This window comes from Myxine glutinosa, chromosome 7 (assembly GCF_964187855.1).
Source record: "Myxine glutinosa chromosome 7, kmMyxGlut1.1, whole genome shotgun sequence".
In the NCBI taxonomy this organism is placed as follows: domain Eukaryota; kingdom Metazoa; phylum Chordata; class Myxini; order Myxiniformes; family Myxinidae; genus Myxine; species Myxine glutinosa.
In genome coordinates, this window is record NC_136267.1 from 19,400,812 (window position 1) to 19,422,000 (window position 21,189).

The 21,189-nt window shown below is 43.5% G+C and overlaps 1 protein-coding gene across 1 annotated transcript in view; it reads right to left on the reverse strand.

Moving 5' to 3' along the window:
• LOC137431031 (unconventional myosin-X) overlaps positions 1 to 21,189 on the reverse strand; it is a 202,085-nt gene that overhangs the window by 40,734 nt on the left and 140,162 nt on the right. Inside the window, 10 exon segments of the mRNA XM_078781337.1 lie at positions 4,851 to 4,931; positions 5,494 to 5,605; positions 6,964 to 7,046; positions 11,910 to 11,978; positions 12,897 to 12,989; positions 16,555 to 16,722; positions 19,286 to 19,432; positions 19,551 to 19,669; positions 19,770 to 19,899; positions 20,002 to 20,105. Of these exon segments, the coding sequence (XP_078637463.1) occupies positions 4,851 to 4,931; positions 5,494 to 5,605; positions 6,964 to 7,046; positions 11,910 to 11,978; positions 12,897 to 12,989; positions 16,555 to 16,722; positions 19,286 to 19,432; positions 19,551 to 19,669; positions 19,770 to 19,899; positions 20,002 to 20,105 (1,106 nt within the window).

A 21,189-nucleotide genomic window follows, 5' to 3' on the forward strand; every position in this document is an offset into this window, starting at 1 on the left:
TCTTGCTTGTGAAGGTTAGTGTCGGTCTGCATTGTATGGACAGGTAGAACAACAGATGCAATCAACAAGACATTGATCGAGGTGTGCAAAGGACCATGTGACGCAAGTAGCCGCCGACGTTTTGAATGTTAAACCTTCCTCGGATCTTCTCATCAATTTATTTTGCTCTGAAATTTCCGCTTCTCCTTGCTTCCCATGACAGTTACCATACCTCAATCAACATCCTGTTGATTTTATCCAGCAGACAATCCTATAGGACCATTTTCAATTAAAACTAGAAAGCATCTCAAAATCAATCCCCGTCCACTTCCGCTTTGTACTCAAACTAAACTTGACGCAAATGACAGTTTAAGAAATTGTACATTTTGTTAATTAGTGTTCTCCATATTCTGATAATAAAGGTTTGTTGAAGATCTGATGACAACAGCTCAATTGGTAAAAATATTATGGCCTGGACAGACACACTGAAGCGCAATGGTAAATAAATAAATAACCAAGAAGACATAATGTAGACTTGCCATTTGCCACTTTCCATTGATCCAGCAAATTGTCCGTTTCATCAAGATTTAAAATGACGACCTTGATCAAAGCTCGGGTCAAGAGCATGAAAACTGACGATTTTTCAGATGAGAATTGATGACTTTAGAAGATTGACCTCGAGTTGACCTTTGACCTTTTGACCTCAAAATAGTTTGTTTTCCCAATTCAGTGAGGCACTATGCAAATGCTGTGAAATTTTCAAGTCAATTGGATGAAAAGTGACGATTTTTCAGATGAGAATTGATGACTTTAGAAGATTGACCTCGAGTTGACCTTTGACCTTTTGACCTCAAAATAGTTTGTTTTCCCAATTCAGTGAGGCACTATGCAAATGCTGTGAAATTTTCAAGTCAATTTGATGAAAATTGATGATTTTTCAGATGTAAATTGACGATATTATAAGTTTGACCTTGAGTAGACCATTGACCTTTTGATCTTAAAAATAGTTGGATTCCCAATTTAGTGACTCAATATGCAATTGCTGTTCAATTTTCAAGTCAATCGGAAGAAGTTCTGCCACACACCGAGCTCGGCTTCACGTTGTAGAAACCAAAGCTTTCAGGATCATTGGAATCTCCCGCAATGAAGTGGATTCTGAGGGCCTTTCTCTCTCTCACCGCAGGCAGGTTGGTGGTCTTTCTGTCTTCTACCGACTCCTCTCCGGTCTAGCTCCCCCAGTTCTGTCTGTGCTGTGTCCCTCAAATATTCCTGCAGGGATGCACAAGATCTGCCAGCAACCCTCTTCTTGTGAAATTGCCAAAATCAAGACTCTCTATTCACCTTCACTCCATCACTCCTCTTTTATCCCGCCTCTGGAACAAACTCCCTCACTCTCTTCAATCCCACTCCTCCATCCAGGTCTTTAAAACAGCTGTTCACCACCATCTCTTACCTTCCCCCATCCAAAACCTTGATCTTTTCTACCCCGGTGAATACACCCCAAATCCACATCTTTCAATCTCCGACTTCATTCCTGAAATTCATTGTAGTGTAAATTTGTTTTATACCATGTACACCTCCCCCGCCACCCCCCCCCCCCCCCCCCCCAGCCCTCTCCCTTCTCCAGATCTCCTGGTGTCCCTGTTCTTTACTGTTGTGCTTGATGACGAAAGCTCAAATACTAAAAAGGTCATGGCCTGGACAGGCACACTGAAGCTCAAAGGCAAATAAACACGGAAGCAAATTTTTTTTTTAACGGGGAATCTCATACTTGACGCGCTGCGGTGAGGTGTATTTGAGCTATTTATAGCCACTATGACTTTGCCCCTTCACATTCTGGCCCAATTTTTTTTTCTTCTCCATATTCTCAAAATAAATGTTTGTTGAAAATTTGATGACAAAAGCGGCAATGGTAAAAAAAAAGTTATGGCCTTTTTTTTTTTTTTTTTGTATACTGAATCGAGGCTCGTGAAAGGGCTAACATTTATTTCACAAACAAATCAACCAGACAAACAAAATATACAAAAAGAGGGAGCGGAAGACAAGATGGGGAGAGAAGGGGAAGCACACAACCACAGCTTTTGAGAGCAGGGAGAAGTGTGGGAGGGAGAGGGCTTGAGGGCAGGAGGCATGGGAAGGGGGGGCGGGGGGGGGAGGGGAGAGGTATAAAACACAAGGGGACTGAAATTAGCGGGGGTAGAAGAGATCAAGGTTTTGGATGGGGGAGGATAAGAGATGGTGGTGAACAGCTGTTTTAAAGACCTGGAGGGTGGAGTGGGATTGAAGAGAGTGAGGGAGTTTGTTCCAGAGGTGGGAGAAAAGAGGAATGAAGGAGTGAAGGTGAGCAGAAAGTCTTGATTTTGGCAGTTTAACCATAAGAGGGTTGCAGGCAGATCTTGTGCGACCTGTAGGAATATTTGGGGGACAGAGCCCAGAGAGAGCTGGGGGGGGCAAGGCCAGAGAGGAGTCGGTAGAAGACGGAAAGACCACCAACCTGCCTGCAGTGAGTGAGTGAAAGGCCCTTGGAGTTAGCTTCATCGCGGGAGATTCCAATGATTCTGAACGCTTTGGTTTCAACAGCGTGAAGACGAGTTAGGTGTGAGGCAGGAGCACCAGACCAGAGGGGAGAGCAGTGTTCCATAGAGCTGCGGATGAAAGCCTTGTATGTGGTGAGGAGCTCAGGTGTGCCAAGGAAGGATTTCGCACGACGGAGGATGCCCAGTCGGCGACTGGCTTTGGAGGCCAGATTTGAAATGTGGTTTTCCCAGGAAAGATCATGGCAAATAGTGAGACCCAAAAGCTTGAGTGACAGAACTTCTTGGAGAGGATTATTCAGAAAGTGGATGGGAGGGTTTTCCAGTCGGTCTTTTCGGAGAGACATCGTAAGAGTGTGAGATTTATCAGGATTGAAAGACATGTTCCATTTGTTTGCCCAGTCTGTGATTTTGTCCAGGTCTGCAGAGAGTGAGGAGGCTGCAGACTGCCGATCTGAGGGATGAGGAATGGAGCGACAGAGAGTAGAATCATCAGCAAAGAGATGGAGAGGATTTTCAAGAGAGTCAGAGAGATCATTGATGAAGACCAGAAAAAGCACAGGGCCCAGAACACTACCTTGGGGAAATCCAGCCTGAACAGGAAGAGGAGATGAGAGAAACCCATTCAGGGCCACACGTTGACTTCGACCAGAGAGGAAGTCGTCCGCCAGCCATGCGTGGAGATTTCCATGGATACCAAAGGAGGAGAGTTTGGTGAGCAGAGCGGGGTACCAGACCGTATCGAAGGCACGTGAAATGTCAAGGGAGACAGCTCTAATTTCCTGTTTGGCGTTGAGGACCTCCATCCATTGTTGAGAAAGCAGAAGCAGCATGTCCAGAGTAGAGTGACCAGGTCTGAAACCAAATTGATGATCAGAGATCAAGCCATTGGAGAAGAGGAAAGATTTCATATCTGAAGCAATGATGGATTCCATGACTTTGCTGATTAATTGGGAGAAGGCTGATTGGTCTGTAGTTGCAAGGATCTGTTTTTGCACCTTTTTTGTGCAAAGCGGTGATGTTGGCTGATTTCCAAGCAGATGGCAGAAACCTGGAAAGATTGACACACAGAAGTGACTGCAAAATCCTTTCTATGATTACGTTTCCAACCCGAAGTCAGCAGGCTGGATGTGAAGCCCCACAGCGGCCCATGTCCTCGTTAAGAGTAGCCAGGCCTGAAATAGGGGATGGAACTTCAACGATCCCCACTTTCTACGCACTGTGGTTCAGTCTGACATCTGTCAAATTAACAATCCGAATCCACTATGGCCCAATGTCTTCGGATTTTGAAAAATCTTAACATTTCCAAAAAGATTTCGGATTGACCTCTTCGCATTCCCATCTGAACCCTTGGCGAACACCATGATCTTATAATTCACATCCAAGTACACCGACATCTACTCGTGTCTTTGTCCTGCATGCGATTTGCGTACAAGTTCCATTACGAGCCGTAGATCACCCATGGTCACAGTTCCTCTTATAATGTGGCTTTGATTGAAAATTGGAGATCATAAATAATGCAATAAATAGAACAATTGCAGGACTTATTTGCATAACAAAACCACAACTGGTTCATCTGCCTTCATCCACAAGCCCGGGTCATCATTCATTCATCTCATAAAACACAACACGCAACAAAGGATAATAATATCTTTTATACACATTCAAACATGGACAATAACATACATTTGGGGAATCCAGTATAAATAATAAATTGTCTACAAGCACAATACATCATTCTACAAAAAAGAAGATTATTTTAATTGGTTGTTCAATCGAATTGTCCAAAGACAATGTATTCTGACCATGGAAGGAAAAATATTACTTATGCATGACTTATGGTCTTATGGAACTATCGAGGACGCGCACCACGGAGCCAGTTCATGGACTCCGCAAAGCACCGGCAGGACATCGCTACGTCTTCCTTTTGGATGAAGAAACGTCACAAATGGAAAGCGAAGCAAAGTCTCATTATAATCAGGATTTAAAGAGCGATAGTAAACTGCCTTGGTCCAATCAGAGTAATCAAGCGATGAACTGCAGAACTGTGAACCTCGTTTCCTACGTTGCAAAAATAATTTTTCACTCCTTCGATGAAAAGCCGATTATCAAGAGAAACTTTCCTTCATAACTTTCCCATTCAAACTGGAAAGTGTTTCGGAAATGTCCATTTTTTTGCTTCCTGCTTTATACGAGATTTTAAGCAAAAGAAATCACAAAATCAAAGTTTTTTTTGAAACAACATGCCAAAAAAAAAGAATGCTCATTTCTGTTGTTAAATAACCTGCAAAATGTCCTTACTCATTTGTGATTCCTCAACTCAGGTTTCTCACCCACCTTGTTCATGTTGGGCTTGATGCAACGAACAAAGAAGGGGTTGGCGGTGCTCAGCGTGGTCATCAATGCATGCAAAGAATCCTGGAAGAAACTTTCAGGTGTTAGAATGACAACAACAACGAGCACATCACTAAGAACCCGATTTGACAAAAACCGAGGGGAAATGAGAAAACAAAGGGAGTGGGAGGGATGAGAGTGGGAGGAACTACGGAATGGGAGGGGCCAAAGAGAATGGTTCGGAATATGGGAGGGGCCAAAGAGAATGGTTCGGCATATGGGAGGGGCCAAAGAGAATGGTTCGGCATATGGGAGGGGCCAAAGAGAATGGTTTGGAATATGGGAGGGAGTCGAGGGAGAATGCAAGACCTGCGAACATTTTCACTTTCATAAGTATCATGTTAAAAAGTGTAAAAGGAGGAGGAGAAGGAATATAATGAGGTAATGAAGTAGGGCAGAGGAAGAAAAGAAGAGCGGAGGGAAAATAGAAAATAGAAGACAGAAGAAAGGGATGAGGATTTAAAGCATGACAAAAGTTGAAATAGGATTTTCAAATGGGAATGGAGGTACATAGTTAAAAGGAAGGAGGAAAAGTAAAGGTGCATAGTTTGGAGCAGCTGTGGAAAGGACAATAAAAGGTCCGCACCTTAAACTGCGAGCACACAGTGAGCTTTCGATGTTTGCTGCCAAGTCTCGAGGAATCCTCGCAGGCTGTTTGCCGCGAAACGTGCTCAAACAGATCGTAGATGAAATCATCCCTGAACACAGGAAAAATGACCCGGAGGTTTGCGACTTTGAAAAACCAACCGGCGTCTAGACGGGAAAAGGAAGGTTCAAAAGCAACTTGGTGGAAGAAGCAAGGACATTCTGCTTTATTGCTGAAGGTAAACTACATGAGTGATGAGGTGCACGTGATAGGGCAAAACGACTGTCTGAGATGGAATACTATTGATTGGAAGAAAATCGTTTTGAGGTATAAATTAATAAACCCAAATGCATTGTGTCTTCATATGATAGAGTTACGGCTACTACTTCTTTCAACGGCCACATTATTGCATAAGTACTGATATGACATCCTAGAGGTACGCAAAGTCCACTCCGAGCCATCGAGCTTGAGTTCGAATCCAGACCCAGCTCTAAACTGCCATTCTGGTGTTTCGCAGGAAGGACGACACATCAATGTCCCTCGGGTGTCTCGTCTGCCAGCATTCATCGGTGGACATTAAAGATCCCACTGTGTCCTTCTGCACAAGGAGAGCCAGTACCATGAATAAATTACAAATTTCTGTTCCTTCAAGTGCTGTGCAAAGGTATCATTGGTGGAATAATACTAAAGTAAAAGGCTTGTGGTTTACACCATGTACCGGCTCATAAAAGCCAACGCATGGTGTAAACTCTGTCCCTTCAGTCAAGTATCAGGACAAGACTGGCGACCCATGTGGGATTGTAACCTGAATCAAGAAACTGGTAATTAGCAGAACCAACCATTATTACATCATAGTTTAGTTTTCTCTAGTTTTGATGACATAGGTACCTGCATAACAGGTAATGGAATGACTAAAGGACAAAATGTCTACTGAAACAAGTTTGTCTCGATTCATGTACTAGATGGTTAATGTAGCAAGTGGACTCTGGCAAACACCTTTTTTGGGGCCTAAACTTGTTTTGTCGTATGGTTCAGAGATATGCATTCAGTGTTCATGGTGGTAAGTGTGCAACCTGTGACTGCTGGTTGCATCATTTTCTCGGGGTGTGGCTGCGCCGGTAAGCTGGTACTCATTTTGCCGACCTCGGAAGGATGACAGGCTGAGTCAACCCACCCGGTGTTAATTAAACGGCTTGACAGGGGGCTCAAACTCAGGACCCTAAGATCTCAAGCCAGCCACCTTGACCGTTAAGCCAATACCTGGCGTAGTTCAGTATTCATAAAACCTATTATGATGCTGATGCCAGGGAATAATACATAAGCCATAAATGCAAAATGAAGAAGAGCACACAGACATCGACGATAAAACCGTTTGCCAGCAAGATACAGTTAAGTGAAACAATTGAGTAATTTTTCTTTTGGATCGGCATCATCGATCAAATCCCATAGAATGCGACCAATCCGGCTCACCGACTTTGCAGCAGGAAGTTTAAGATGTCTTCCCTAAACGTGTCTCGATTCTTCTCCAAAAAACCTTCAATGGTGTATAGAACCTTCGAGAATACATGCAGAAAAAAATCAGCATTAGAGATGGATCAAAAGTTCATAAGTTATGGATTAAGCATTACTCATCAATTCTTTATTTATATTTGGTACACATTTATACTTCGATATAGGAGGAAGCCATTCAGCCCATAAAGCCTGCACTACCTGTACACCATAATCAATTAAATCCAACAGTTTATCACCTTAAATTCACCTGTGGAATGGGGGAGGGCGAGTGGTGGAGCGAGGATGAGAACAGTGGTGTAAGCAGACATCACCAGGATGTTCTATACACAAAATTTGACAAATATATACACACGCGCACGCACACACACACACACACACACACACACACACACACACACACACACACACACACACACACACCCTTCGGGAAGTATTCCCAGCCCTCAATTTTTCTCACATTTTGTTGTGCTTTAGCCTGCAGTTAATATTGATTAAATTGCAAAAACAATTCTCAATTATCGACACATAATAACTCATAATCTCAAAGTGGATTTTTGCTATTTTTTAGAATTTTTTTTACAAAATAATTAAAAAAGAAAAGCTGAAATGTCTTGAGTCAATAAGTATTCAACCCCTTTGATATGACACTCCAAGTTGAGCTCAGGTGCATCAAGTTTCCCTTGATCATCCGTTAAATGTCTCCACAACTTGATTGGAGCCCACCTGTGTCCAATTCAATTATGGGACATGATTTGGAAGGAAACACCTTTTTATAAGGTCCCACAGTTTGCAGTGCATGTCAGAACAGAAACTCTACCACGAAGTCCAAGGAACTGTCCGTATAACTCCGAAATAGAATGTTGAGGTGGCATAGACCTTGGGAAGGGGATAAAACTATTTCTAGAGTGTTGAAAGTTCCCAAGAGCACAGTGAGCTCCATCATTAGGAAATGGAAAGAATATGGAACTACGGAGTCTCTTTCTAGAGCTGGCCGTCCAACCACACTGAGCAACCGGGCAAGAAGGACCTTGATCAGGGAGGTAACGAAGCACCCAATGATCACTCTGACAGAACTATAGAGTTCCTTTGGTTGAGATGGGAGAACCTGCCAGAAGGACAAGTCTCTGCAGCACTTCACAAAGCTATGCTTTATGGGAGAATGGCCAGACGGAAGTCACTCCTGAGAAAAAGGCACATGGCAGCACACCTGGAGTTTGTAAAAACGCACGTGAAAGACACAGAGCATGAGGCAAAATATTCTGTAGTCTGATGAGACGAAAATTGAACACTTTGGCCTGAATGCAAAGCGCTACGTCTGGCAGAAACAGAGCACAGCTCATTACCCATCTAACACCATCCCTACAGTGAAGCATGGTGGTGGCAGCATCATGTTATGGGGATGCTTTTCAGCAGCAGGGACTGGGACACTTGTAGGTAGAAAGAAAACAATGAATGGAGCCAAATACAGGCAAATCCTTGAGGAGAACCTGCTTCAGAGTGCAAAAGACTTTATATGGTGGTGAAGGTTAATGTTCCAACAGGACAATTACTCCAAGCATACAGCCAAAGCAACACTGGTGTGGCTTCAGACCAAAAACGTGAAAGTCCTTGAGTGGTCAGCCAAATCCCAGACTTGAATCCGATTGAGAATCTGTGGAAAGACTTGAAGATTGCTGTTCACCGACGCTCCCCATCCAACTTGACAGAACTTGAGCGAATCTGAAGGAAGAATGGGAGAAACTCCCCAACTCCAGATGTGCAAAGCTGATACAGACATACCCATGAAAACTCAAGGCTGTAATCACTGCCAAAGGCGCTAATACGAAATATTTACTCAAAGAGTGGAATACTTGTCTAAATTAGATATTTCTGCATTTCATTTTTAAAGAGAGAGAGAGAGAGAGAGAGAGAGAGAGAGAGAGAGAGAGAGAGAGAGAGACAGAGAGACAGAGAGACAGAGAGACAGAGAGACAGAGAGACAGAGAGACAGACAGAGAGAGAGAGAGAGAGAGAGAGAGAGAGACTCTTGTCAGAATTGAAAGATATATTCCAAGTGTTTGACTGGCTTGTGATTTTTTTCAAGGTCTGAAGAGAAGGAAGATGATGCAGATTGCCTGTCTGAAGGATGAGGGATGAGGGATGTCATGGCAGAGGGTCCAGTGATCAGCAAATAGATAAACGGGATTTTCCAGAGAGTCAGTGAGATCATTGAGGAAGATTAGCAATAGGATTGGGCCCAGAACACTGCCTTGGGTACTCCAACCTTGACAGGGAGAGGAGATGAAAGGATTCCGTTGAGAGCCACACATTGGCTATGAGAGTTGAGGAAGTCAGAAAGCCATGTGTGGAGTTGGCCTTGGATTCCATAGGCAGACGTTGTGGAGAGCAAGGCAGGATGCCAGACTATATTTAAAGCAAGACAAGAATGGAGGATTTGCCATTGGGAGAAATCCAGGTTGGAAAATTCACAGATTGAGTCAATTCCCATGGAGTCACAGATGTCCTTTCCTGAAGTGCCACGACTGGTGAGAGAGGTACAAACACCCAGCCAATTTGCTTGGTGACAATTGAAAATGCCACATATAAGGAAGAGAGAGTTGGGATGAGTGGTTAAAAGTTTGTCCATGTGGTATGAGGGAGAGAGAGTGAGAAAGAGAGAGAGAGAGAGAGAGAGAGAGAGAGAGAGAGAGAGAGAGAGAGAGCATGAAAGAGAGAAAGAGAGAGAGAGAGAGAGAGAGAGAGAGAGAGAGAGAAAGAGAGAGAAATGTATAGATGCATAGATGGAGTCGGCACTGTTAGGAGGACAGTACAACACACAGATGAACAAGAGGTGGGAGCGGAGGAGAATTCGCAGGCAGAGGTAATCCTGGAGGCTTTGAGGTGTAAGATCAGCACAAGATCAGTGAAAAATTGAGTTATTGATGTGAAGTGCAACTCCGCTGCAGGGGTGTGGTTCAGGCCTATCAAATCGGGGGAGAAAATAACCGTGGAGAGACACTAAGGAGTCGGGGACGTCCTGTGGGAGGAAGGATTCTGTTAAACAGATGATGTCTGGTTTATCAGCAGTGGCGATCTGTCAGGTTAGAGTGGAGATCTCTGATGTTTGAGGTTCACATAGTTAGAGATGGGGAGGGGGGCACGAGGCATTGGGATGTGGCAGGAAGGGGGGGTAGGCTCTGCGGGGGCAAGGTGAGGCTTTGGGGGCGTGGGGTGAGGGGGGCGGTTTGAGTGTGTGGGATACGAGGGAAGGTTTGTGTGTCAGGGGTGTGGGTAAGGATTGTGTGTGTGGGGTGTGGTGAAAGTTTGAGTGTGGGGAAGTGTGGGGGAATATTTTAGGGGTGAGATGAAGGGGGAGCATTTAGGGGGTGGGTTGAGGAGGGATGCAGAAAAGGGGAGACATGAAGCTTTGAGGGGTTGAGGTGGGGGTGGATGCTTTTCCTGATTCCAAATTCCCGACATTGACAAACAAAGATAAAGATCATGGGATGGGAGCTTGGAAATCTTGTTAAACGCATGGAGAAATGCTGCTGTGCTGTCCGAGCGGGAGTGAGCGGGGAGGTTGGTGGATGAAAATAGCAAGACATTGACCAATCTTAGAGGGTAGCTTGGAGATATAAATATTCCCAAGACAGGAAATCACTGACAATGAGGTTCAGGACGCCCAGAGATTAGATATCTCCAATAGATGCCTTTGGAAGTGGATTTGGATTTTCCAGCCAATCTTTATGGAGGAATAAGATTTCCTGCCTTGAAAGGCATGCTCCAGGTAATTGACCTAAAACATGTCATCCTCTCCCAAATAAGTCACTGGTCAACAACTTGGAAACGATCCTGGTAATTCCAGGTGTGAAAGGCATCCTCCAGTGACTTAATTTGGGATTAGTGATGTAATTTGGGAGAGAGAGTAATCCCCCTGCCACCCGATTCACCACTCTCCCCGATAAAACCCCCCACAACTATGCGGTGGTCTTAAGCTGCCAATCGAGTCATTTAAAAACAAGACGGAAAGTCTTATAGCGGCCTAGCTGGGCTTGTAAAATATTATAAACTACAAACACACATGATCAGCTTTTTAGACAGTCGCTAATGCTGTTTATAACATTAAACAAAGAAATTTGGAGGAATCCCGACATCCGTGAGGTAAGATTTACTTACACAACAGAGGGAAGATCTACTGTAATCTAGATTATACCCCACAAGGGTTGGGTTAATAACAGGCTGTCAATAAACCAAGGTGAATTCCTTACTTCCGCAGTTGTTAGTCCGTACACGGCTTATCATTGAATCATGAACCATACACCGCTTCAATCCATTAACTTTGTATTCATGACATTGGAATTAAAGTGTTATTGTTATATTTAATATACTATTATCATTACTATTACGAAAACGATACGACTGAAATGATACACTACTCTATTATGAAACCTGGGCTTAATGTGTCCGAAGCGGTCCAAATGGTAGGCATAAAGCCGAAGGCCTAAACGTACCGTTTTGTTGCAAGAGATGTAACACCGATGCTTTCGGTATTTCATGGTCTTTTTAACAATCGTTTTGTTTGTGTTTCACACTGAATGAAAAACGTAAAGCTAGAGCATGGCCATTGTGATATATGACAGGTTCGACGACATGTTCAGCCTGAACGGCATATAAATCAAAATGGCGGTGTGTGGAGAGTCAGCCGCCATACCGCCGTGATGACATCAGACGTAATCACATCACCCTGTCATGTGACCAGATCCTCAGCTGTCATTGGTATACGTTTGAGGGGACATACATACATACAGACGGACAAACACTATTCTAGACGACTTTGCCCTATGGGCAATGAGGCTCGTAAAAATGTTCCTGACTGTAATTGTCATAGCTGGAGGACATATGAAGTGGGAGAAGTGATTGGTTACCTTTCCCGCATAGTGTCGGATCCCAAAGTGCTGATCAGCCACCTTTGGCTTCACGTACAAGTAGCTGCCCTGCAGAACAGGAGAGGCACGATGAGAGCAATCACTGCAATCACGAAACCATGGGGGGAAAAAAAGGCCATTTATCCATTTGAAACATTTGCCTTGGGATTGAGACGAACCGAGTAAAGGGCTGTATACAAACCAAATCTAACACGTGACACCTCTCGCTCGACCGACATGCTCATTGGAACTTCCGGACTAATCAATGTGTGGGACAGACAAATCATCTGCCCACTGGTCCCTTTCATTTCCCCTCCTAAAGCTCTTTTGAGAGCCTCGATCTGTGTTAAAATGCCCTGGGTGGTCAATGAAATGGATAATTATTTGTTTGAAATACAGCCAACGTGATCGCAATCACGGAGATTAAACTATACCTTCATAAATGGAAGATACGGCAATGATGACTGCTTCATTCACTTAATATTATCCTTAAGGTCTTCATTCCTACCAATAAACTGACTACAATTGGGAATTCCACAGGGAAATCAATGAATAAAAACTACTACCACCTTTTATTACTGAGTGAGGTCACAACCTGCTGACAAACAAAAAAGAAGCTCTTCTGAGCATTAAAATCTTTCCTTAGAAGAGTGCAGGGCCTCTTAGCAAACATGACGCCCGTAACCTGTCAGAACACTAGGAATAGGAGGTATTGACTCATCTTCTCTATTAAATGGATTAAAATCCACGTGAACACTTTTTATTCAACGTTTTACATTTTACACCAGATTATGAGGTTCACTCACATATCCTTGGTGGCCATGAGCACGCCAGAAGGATGGCCTGTGTGCTCGAATGAAGGATAGTATAGAGCGGTGGATTTGGCCTCAAGAATGAAGACTTCCAGGAGGAGAAGGGTCATGATCACCAATGGGATACGGTTGTCATATTTAAATGGCCTAAAGACTAGTTTGTACAGATGCTCACCCCATGCTCAATGTGGAGCTTGGATAACAGTGTGCTGTCCGTGCCCTGTGGGAAGCGACTCTCCTCGTTGACCAGCGCCAAAATTCCCAGCTTCTGAAAAGGGATCATAAATATCCAATCAATTTAAACACCTGGACAGTTTAATCATCAGAGACCCCAAATGTCGACCCTCAAAAGATGTAGATATACAGTATTTCCACATACATATTTGCCTCCATGTTTGGAAACTATCTTTAATAACTGCATGCTATCCTCCAATTCTCTCAATTGTACATGCTCCGATCTGGGATACACTTCCAGTGGTTTCCACTTCCCAATTCTCTGGTGGCAAGCCAAAGCAGCCAACGATTTAATACGTATGCAAATATGGCCAATTTAACCACCCTCTCTTATTCCCTCTTCTCCTCCTCCTCCTCCTCCTCTTCCTCCTCTCCCCACCAGCCCACTTCCACCAAAAGAGAACCCCATTTACATTCCAACCCCAACGCAAAGGTCGATAATGGAATTGTTACAGATGCAGGAATCTTCCCAAATTGAAAACATTGCTGTTCAGCATGTGTGTATAGTATATTCTGACACTGATGAACCATAGTTGGTACGTTACAGAGTGTTGGTGCTGCCAAAACAGTTTCTTGGCAGTGGTTATGCTGGGTGGTTTGCCATTGCCTTCCTGACAGTCCCTTAGAAAGTAGGAATTTGTCCAAAGTGTGGGCGATAATTCACCAATTCTTCGCGAAGGACACAATGGGATCTTTAGCGTCCACCAACTAATCACGGCAGACGAGACACAAAGTTTAATGTCCATCTGAAGGACGGCACCGACGTTGTTGAATCACCCTGCCTGGGAAACATCGGTGTACAGCTGGGTTGGGATTCAAATCCAGGCTGGACAGTATGGAGGCGAGTGTGTGTAACTCTAGGTAAACCTGATGTGTGTGTGTGTGTGTGTGTTTGTGTTTGTGTGTGTGTGTGTATGTGTGTGTGTGTGTGTGTGTGTTTTGTGTGTGTGTATATATATATATATATTTTTTTTTTTCTATTTGAAAATAAATTCCACTTTGACACTATGGGGTAATATGTGTAGATCAATATGAATATGAATGATGGTTTTAAGGCCATTTTCCCCACTAGAGCGGGGGTTAGCCTTGCGGCCCCATGACAATCATGGTTCCCTGTTTGAGGCAATGTTTTTTTTATGGCCGGATGCCCTTCCTGACGCCAACCTTTGGTCGCCTCTTACGATGCGCAGGGATACGGTGTACCTATTCTAACCGGGGGTACACACCGGGTGTAGATCAATGACGAGACTTTTTATTTAATCCATTTTAAATTCAGACTGTAATACAACAACATGTGAAAAAATTTAAGGGGTGTGAATACTTTCTGAAAGCACTGTATGTATGTATGTATGTATGTATGTATGTATGTATGTTTGTTTGTATGTATGTATGTATGTTTGTATGTATGTATGTATGTATGTATGTATGTTTGTATGTATGTATGTATGTATGTATGTATGTATGTATGTATGTATGTATGTATGTACAGTGCATTCAGAAAGTATTCAGACCCCTTCACTTTTTTCCCATTTTGTTATGTTGCAGCCTTATGCTGAAATCGTTCAAATTCATTTTTTCCCTCATCAATCCACACTCAATACCCCATAATGACAAAGAGAGAACAGGATTTTAGAAAGTTTTGCAAATTTATTAAAAAGAAAAAACTGAAATATCACATTGACATAAGTATTCAGACCCTTTGCTATGACACTTGAAATTTAGCTCAAGTGCCTCCCATTTCTCTTGATCATCTTTGAGATGTTTCTACACCTTGATTGGAGTCCACCTGTGGTAAATTCAATTGATTGGACATGATTTGGAAAGGCACACACCTGTCTATATAAGGTCTCACAGCTGATGATGCATATCAGAGCAAAAAACCAAGCCATGAGGTCGAAGGAACAGCCTGCAGAGCTCAGAGACAGGATTGTGTCGAGGCACAGATTTGGGGAAGCCTACAAAAAAATCTCTGCTGCATTGAAGGTTCCCAAGAGCACAGTGGCCTCCATAATTCTTAAATGGAAGAAGTTTGGAACAACCAGGACTCTTCCTAGAGCTGGCCGCCCGGCCAAACTGAGTAATCGGGGGAGAAGGGCCTTGGTAAGAGAGGTGACCAAGAACCCGATGGTCACTCTGGCTGAGCTCCAGAGATCCTGTGTGGAGATGGGAGAAACTTCCAGAAGGAGAACCATCACTGCAACACTCCACCGACCTGGGCTTTATGGCAAAGTGGCCAGACGGAAGCTTCTCCTCAGTGAAAGACACATGAAAGCCCGCTTGGAGTTTGCAAAAAAGCACCTAAAGGACTCTCAGACTGAGAAACAAGATTCTGTGGTCTGATGAAACCAAGATTGAACTGTTTGACTGATTGTCACTGATTGTCTAATGGCTACTGATTGTCACTGCCCCCTCAGTGCACATATTATTTATGATTTACCTCTAACAGATCCCTAATGCAGGAATAATTTTACCCTACTCAAACACACGGTCCATACTATTCTTAGCACAGTCCATACTATGGACCCCCTTCATCCCCCACCTCCCTTCATGCCTTCACATATTTGACGTGCACATTGGTTTTCACAAATGGAATCATTTAAAACCTGACTTGGGTGTATGTAACGCTGCAAGAGTATACTAGAATCGCACATGGTAGCGAGCATACCTCCGCCAGGTTGAACAGTATAAGTTTTCTATCCCACTAATAGGCCAGATCTGGATTCGGACCTGAACCAAAATTTAATCTGCTTGTTCTCGTCACCGAACCAACTCATCCACCAAGTTTAGTCATAACTCGTCCACAACGTTTTGAAAAATAATGCTACATATTTGCTTTTCACCCAATCTCTCAATGGTGAAAAGTCACTTACAAAAAAAAAAAAATTCTCCTATCCGAATCCATATTCAGATCTTCACCAAAATCGAATCGGTTAGTCCTTGTCACACACACAACCTGTTCACCAAGTGTCATCCAAATCCATCCATAACGTTTTGAGATTTTGTGTTATGTATCGATTTTAGCCCAACCACTCAATGGGTGAAGAATCACTTAAAAATTCACTGATCCGGATCCAGATTCAAATCTTCACCAAAAGCGAATCAATTCTTCCTTGTCACATACACAACCTCTCCACCAAGTTTCGTCAGAATCCGTCCACAAATTTTTGAGATATCCTGCTATATATTGTTTTTGGCCCTATCTCCCTATGGTGAAGAATCACTTTAAAAATTCTACGACCTAGATCAGAATCCGAATCTTCACCGAAGTCTAATCATTTTGGCCTTGTCACATACAAGTTCCCAATACAAGTTCTCATTCCCAATTTTGGCCTTGTCTCGCCAAATTTTGTCTGAATCCATCCACAACTTTGAGATGTCTTGTTCACAGACAAACAAACAGATAGACAGACATGAGTGAAAACATAACCTCCATCCACCTTCAGTGACGGAGGTAATAAATGAGCGCAGATATCATCTGCTATTTGCGCAAGAAAGTTACATTCCGTACATGTCGATGACATTGATGTTTTTCATTTCAAGCACCAAAAAACCCAAAGCTCATTTTAGAGACAAGAACCATCCCGATCACGTCACCTCACCTTCTCGATCAAATCAAGGCACTCGGCATTATCCAGCCAGTCTATGTTCTCCCAATGGATGCCTTCCCTGTTGTACTCCAGCTGCTCCAATGAGAATATGTGTTTGTTGAAGTACTCTTGCAGCTTCTCATTGGCATAGTTGATGTTAAACTGCTCAAAGTGGTTAGCCTGCAAGCATCCCAGAGAAACAAAGCATTGTCATTGATGTCCACCCTACGTGCTGGCCACCAGAGCCTCACAGGACAGCGAGCAGAAGGTAGTCCTTGCGAGTTACCAATGCAGGTTAACAATGTCATGTGCATGAAAAAAATTTTCAACCTCCCTAAACCTTCTTGTTCCCACACAAAGCAAAAATAGCTGGAAATTAGATGTGGTGAAGGGACCACAAAAGCTATGGCAACTTGGAAGTAATATGGGTCAATGGGCCGTAGCAGTCTTGGGATGAGGTCCGATGGCACCAAGCTCCTGCCCTGCCCTGACCACAATACTCCTCCACCCCCGTCTGTCCTCAGCTAACTCTTTCCACCCTCCAACCACTCCACTTTACTTACTGATGAACTTCAATTGGAGTGAAAACACCTGCCCACAGATAGCTCCCACAACTGGGGCCTGGAAATTGACTGTGACTACAGGATGCTCCCAGTTGCCGATACACTGTTGGCTGATGGTCCTATTCTACTAATATACTCGTATTTATGGTGTGTAATGGAGATTGTGGCATTGCGGTATGTTCCAGTCAAACCAACCTGAAGGCTTGGAAGTTCTTTCTTTTTGTTGAGGGAAAAGGGTGTGGGTGAGGGGGTTTGAGGGGGCGGGGGGGGTGGTGGTGAAGAGTGTTGAAGTCGTGCTCATCAATCTATACTATGAGAGCCGTTTGGCTGTCTGTATCTGTCACCATATTTCTCAGAGATAGCTGAATGGATCTTCGTCAAACTTTCGGAGGTTCATCAGTGAGTGTCGGAGTGTTTCACTTTCAGGGAAAAGTGTTTCAGGGAAAAAAATAATTAATTGTGAAAAAAGTTGTATTTTTTTATTATTTTTTTATAATCACTCTATAGTGCCTAAGCCTTTGTAGGTACGTTAAATATAATGTAAAATGATCCCCAACCCCTGTTTGTTAGTGGGTGTAGGGAAGTCTTTTAGACCCCACAAAAAAACAGACCGGGCAACACCGGGTACCCCTGCTAGTTTTATATAACAGCCAGTCCACGGAAAGCATCTGTTCATTATAATGAGACTCAACAGTAAATTTATGCAATCTTTGCACAGAAAGGGGGTCGTGAGAGACCACGGCCTCGTTAAAAGAATCCAGACATGCTGGTTTAATAAGATAAATAAAACGGGATTGAAAAAATATGGATTGTGCATACCATGATGCACTGTGCAGTGTTCAAAGAGTGTTTAATATGACACGTTGGGGAACCACAAAGTGTCTGAAAATATAATGTGTTCAATTGTCTGCCATTTTATATCTAAGAAAATTAGATTTTATACAAAATAAGATGGAAAACCAAACTAGAACGGCACTCTTCGATGTCGTGACATCGATGGATGTGCCTCATTATTACATCATTTTATATACTTGTACCAAGTTTGAGATAAATACCTTCAGCTGTTCTCAAGTATCACCTTTTTACCTGATATGACCTCTGACCTTTGACACTGAAATCGAATCAGTTCATCTTTGCATCATAATATACTCTATACTTGTACTAAATTTGGTCAAAATCCCATCACTGGTTCAAAAGTTAGCTCGGTAACAGAAGTTTTACCGAACGAGACCTCTGACCTTTGACCTCTTGACCCCATAATCTAATCAGTTAATCTGTGAAGCATTATACATAATTGTACTAAGTTTGACTTGGATCTCTTCAGTCGTTCTGAAGTTATCGTGGTAACAAAAACCTATCACGGTGGGACGGATGCACAGACGGATGCACAGACGGACGGACGGACAACCCACAAACATAATGCGTCTGGCGACTTCGTTGGCAGAGCATAAAAATATTTTATCTGTGGTGCCTCGGAGTATGGTGTAATGTACAGTATGGTAAGATATTTGCACATTCAAAGAACAAGTATACCCACTCCCTACGGAAACGGCAGGAAGGGTCATGATATTTTCTTCTCTGTGGTATATAGACGACAGTAGATCTAGGCTCGGTCCAAGGAACGTCCGGATTCCTCCAAATGCCTTTCAGTTTAGTGTTAAACAGCAGCTGCGACTATTTACCAAGGTAATCACACATGTTTGTGGTTTATAATATTTTTAGATATCTTATTAAACGTCACGATTAGCTATTTTAACACGGATTCTGCCCATGGCAGGAAACCCCCTTGTGGAGGGGGGTAAATGAAGACGCTGCACCCGCCATCATGTGCCACTTAGTCCTCCTGTCAAGTTTGGTTAAGGTTGGATAATTAATGACCGAATGTTTCACGGTCAGACAGGCAGACACCAAATTGCGTATTTTAGTATGAAGACAACAGCAGTTGACTGCACAGACAGGTAAACACGAAACAGGTGGAACGGATGCTTTGTGGTCTCGGACAAAATAACTTTTGATATTTACCTAGAACTGTTGTTGATAATAAATACCAAAAAAGACCACAGTCGATGCAATGACAACATATGGATAGAAAGGAAAGGAAATGTTTACATTTGGGGCAGCATCGTGGACGTGATCTCGACCAAGTTGTTTATGTTGCTGTATCAACAGCGGGATCCCACCTCAAAATTTTCAAAGCCGAAGATGTCAAGTATGCTGATGGAGTTAAAGTCTGTGGGGCCTCGTATTCGGTTGTTCATCTTGCGAATGAACCAGGAGAAGCATTTAGCATAGAGCGCCATTGCCATGGAATCACGCGAGTCCACAGCCTACGCAGGACAACAACAACATGACAACATTGTGACGATTACAGGTCCTTATCTGGGGCCAAATATGTCTTTTTTAAATCTTTAATCGCTGAGGTGTATCACAAATCCGAATGCAGACCTGTTCGACCGTGAGCGGAGTGCTGATTTCTTCGCCTCGGAGAATCATCGAGCGTTGCGTCAAAACCTCAACAAGCGCTTCGACGTCCATTCCGAGCAACTTGGCTGCAAGTGATGCAGCTGTGACAGAACATGGCATAACACGTGAGGACAAAAAACACCATTGCCACAGCTGTACCGTTCCACACCAAACTACGCACACAGCTGTCGAACTGCCTACCTGCCTTGCAGGACACCTGAGCCCCGCCAGCGGTGGCAAAGGTGATGTTACCAAGGTGCAGTACGGCGGAGAGAAGGCGCAGGGCCTGGTGGCACTCCGTGTGGGACAACCCGACGGCCTGCATCGAACGCTGCACAACACACGTCAAATACAAAGAGGCAAGGCCAGAGTTTGGATCATGGAAATGAGAACATAAATAATATTTGAAATCATTTGATACACAATCACCCACCATCACTGTGTGGAATATGGCTTTATCGTCAGACATCTCGCTTTGGCCTAGGCCTGACTGGTTCAAGTAATGGAAGGATTCACTGCCCGAGAGGCCAAATGATTCTGCAAAGAAGGCAAGAGGCAGATAAAAGAAAACAAAATGAGATACGGAAACAAAATACCTTGGAAGAGATCAATGTAAGGTCACATGACTACCGCACAACTCGGGATAAGCGCCGATTGCTGACCTACCTGCTTGTCGATACATTCCCACATTCGTACTTGTTGAACTATCTGGTTCACTACATTGTACTTTATAGCTCGTACCATATTAGCTTTGGATAATAACTTTGCACAACTAGTATCGTCCCTTTCTTCCATGTTTGCGAAAATTTTCTTCGGTCCATTAACTTAAGAAGATAGACAGGTAAATTTAGACAAAGGAGATGGAGAAGAAGAAGAAGCTGCACTGTACGCACAACCCATTATCCCAATCTATCATATTAAGTGCTCTCCCCCAATTCTTATCAGCTTGCATTCACATCAATTTAATCTCTGTCCGAAAGAAGGGTGCAGCTTCTTCTTCTTTCACCTGCAGCACATGGCTATGGGTGGCATAATTTGCTTGGAGGCTGTGCCATGATGCAGTGCCCCCCTATGGGTTAGAGCATGAATTTGTAATTTGTTCACAGTGCCGGCGATAACCACGAAAGACAGCGTGAGATGTTTAATATCCAACAACGATCATGGTGCCAGAGGGTCTTCAGGCTTTACAACCTTATGATTGGCGTCGCACACATTGAAACCTCACCGCAAATGTGTAACACCAGAATGAAAGTTTATAGCTGGGTCACGTTAACTCACAAGGGTGTGCGCATATATTTAAGCTATCCTTCTAGCAAATATAAATCCATCAAGGAAAGGCATATTAGACTGGGATTCAATCATTAATTCCACCCACTGGTTGTTTTTATTTTATTTTATTTTTTTTGTATACTGAATCGAGGCTCGTGAAAGAGCTAACATTTACTTCACAAACAAATCAACCAGACAAACAAAACACACAAAAAGAGGGAGCGGAAAACAAGTTGGGGAGAGAAGGGGAAGCACACAAACACAACATTTGAGAGCAGGGAGATGTGTGGAAGGGAGAGGGCTTGGGGGGAGGAGGCGTGGGAAGGGGGGGGGGGGTGGAGGGAGAAGTATA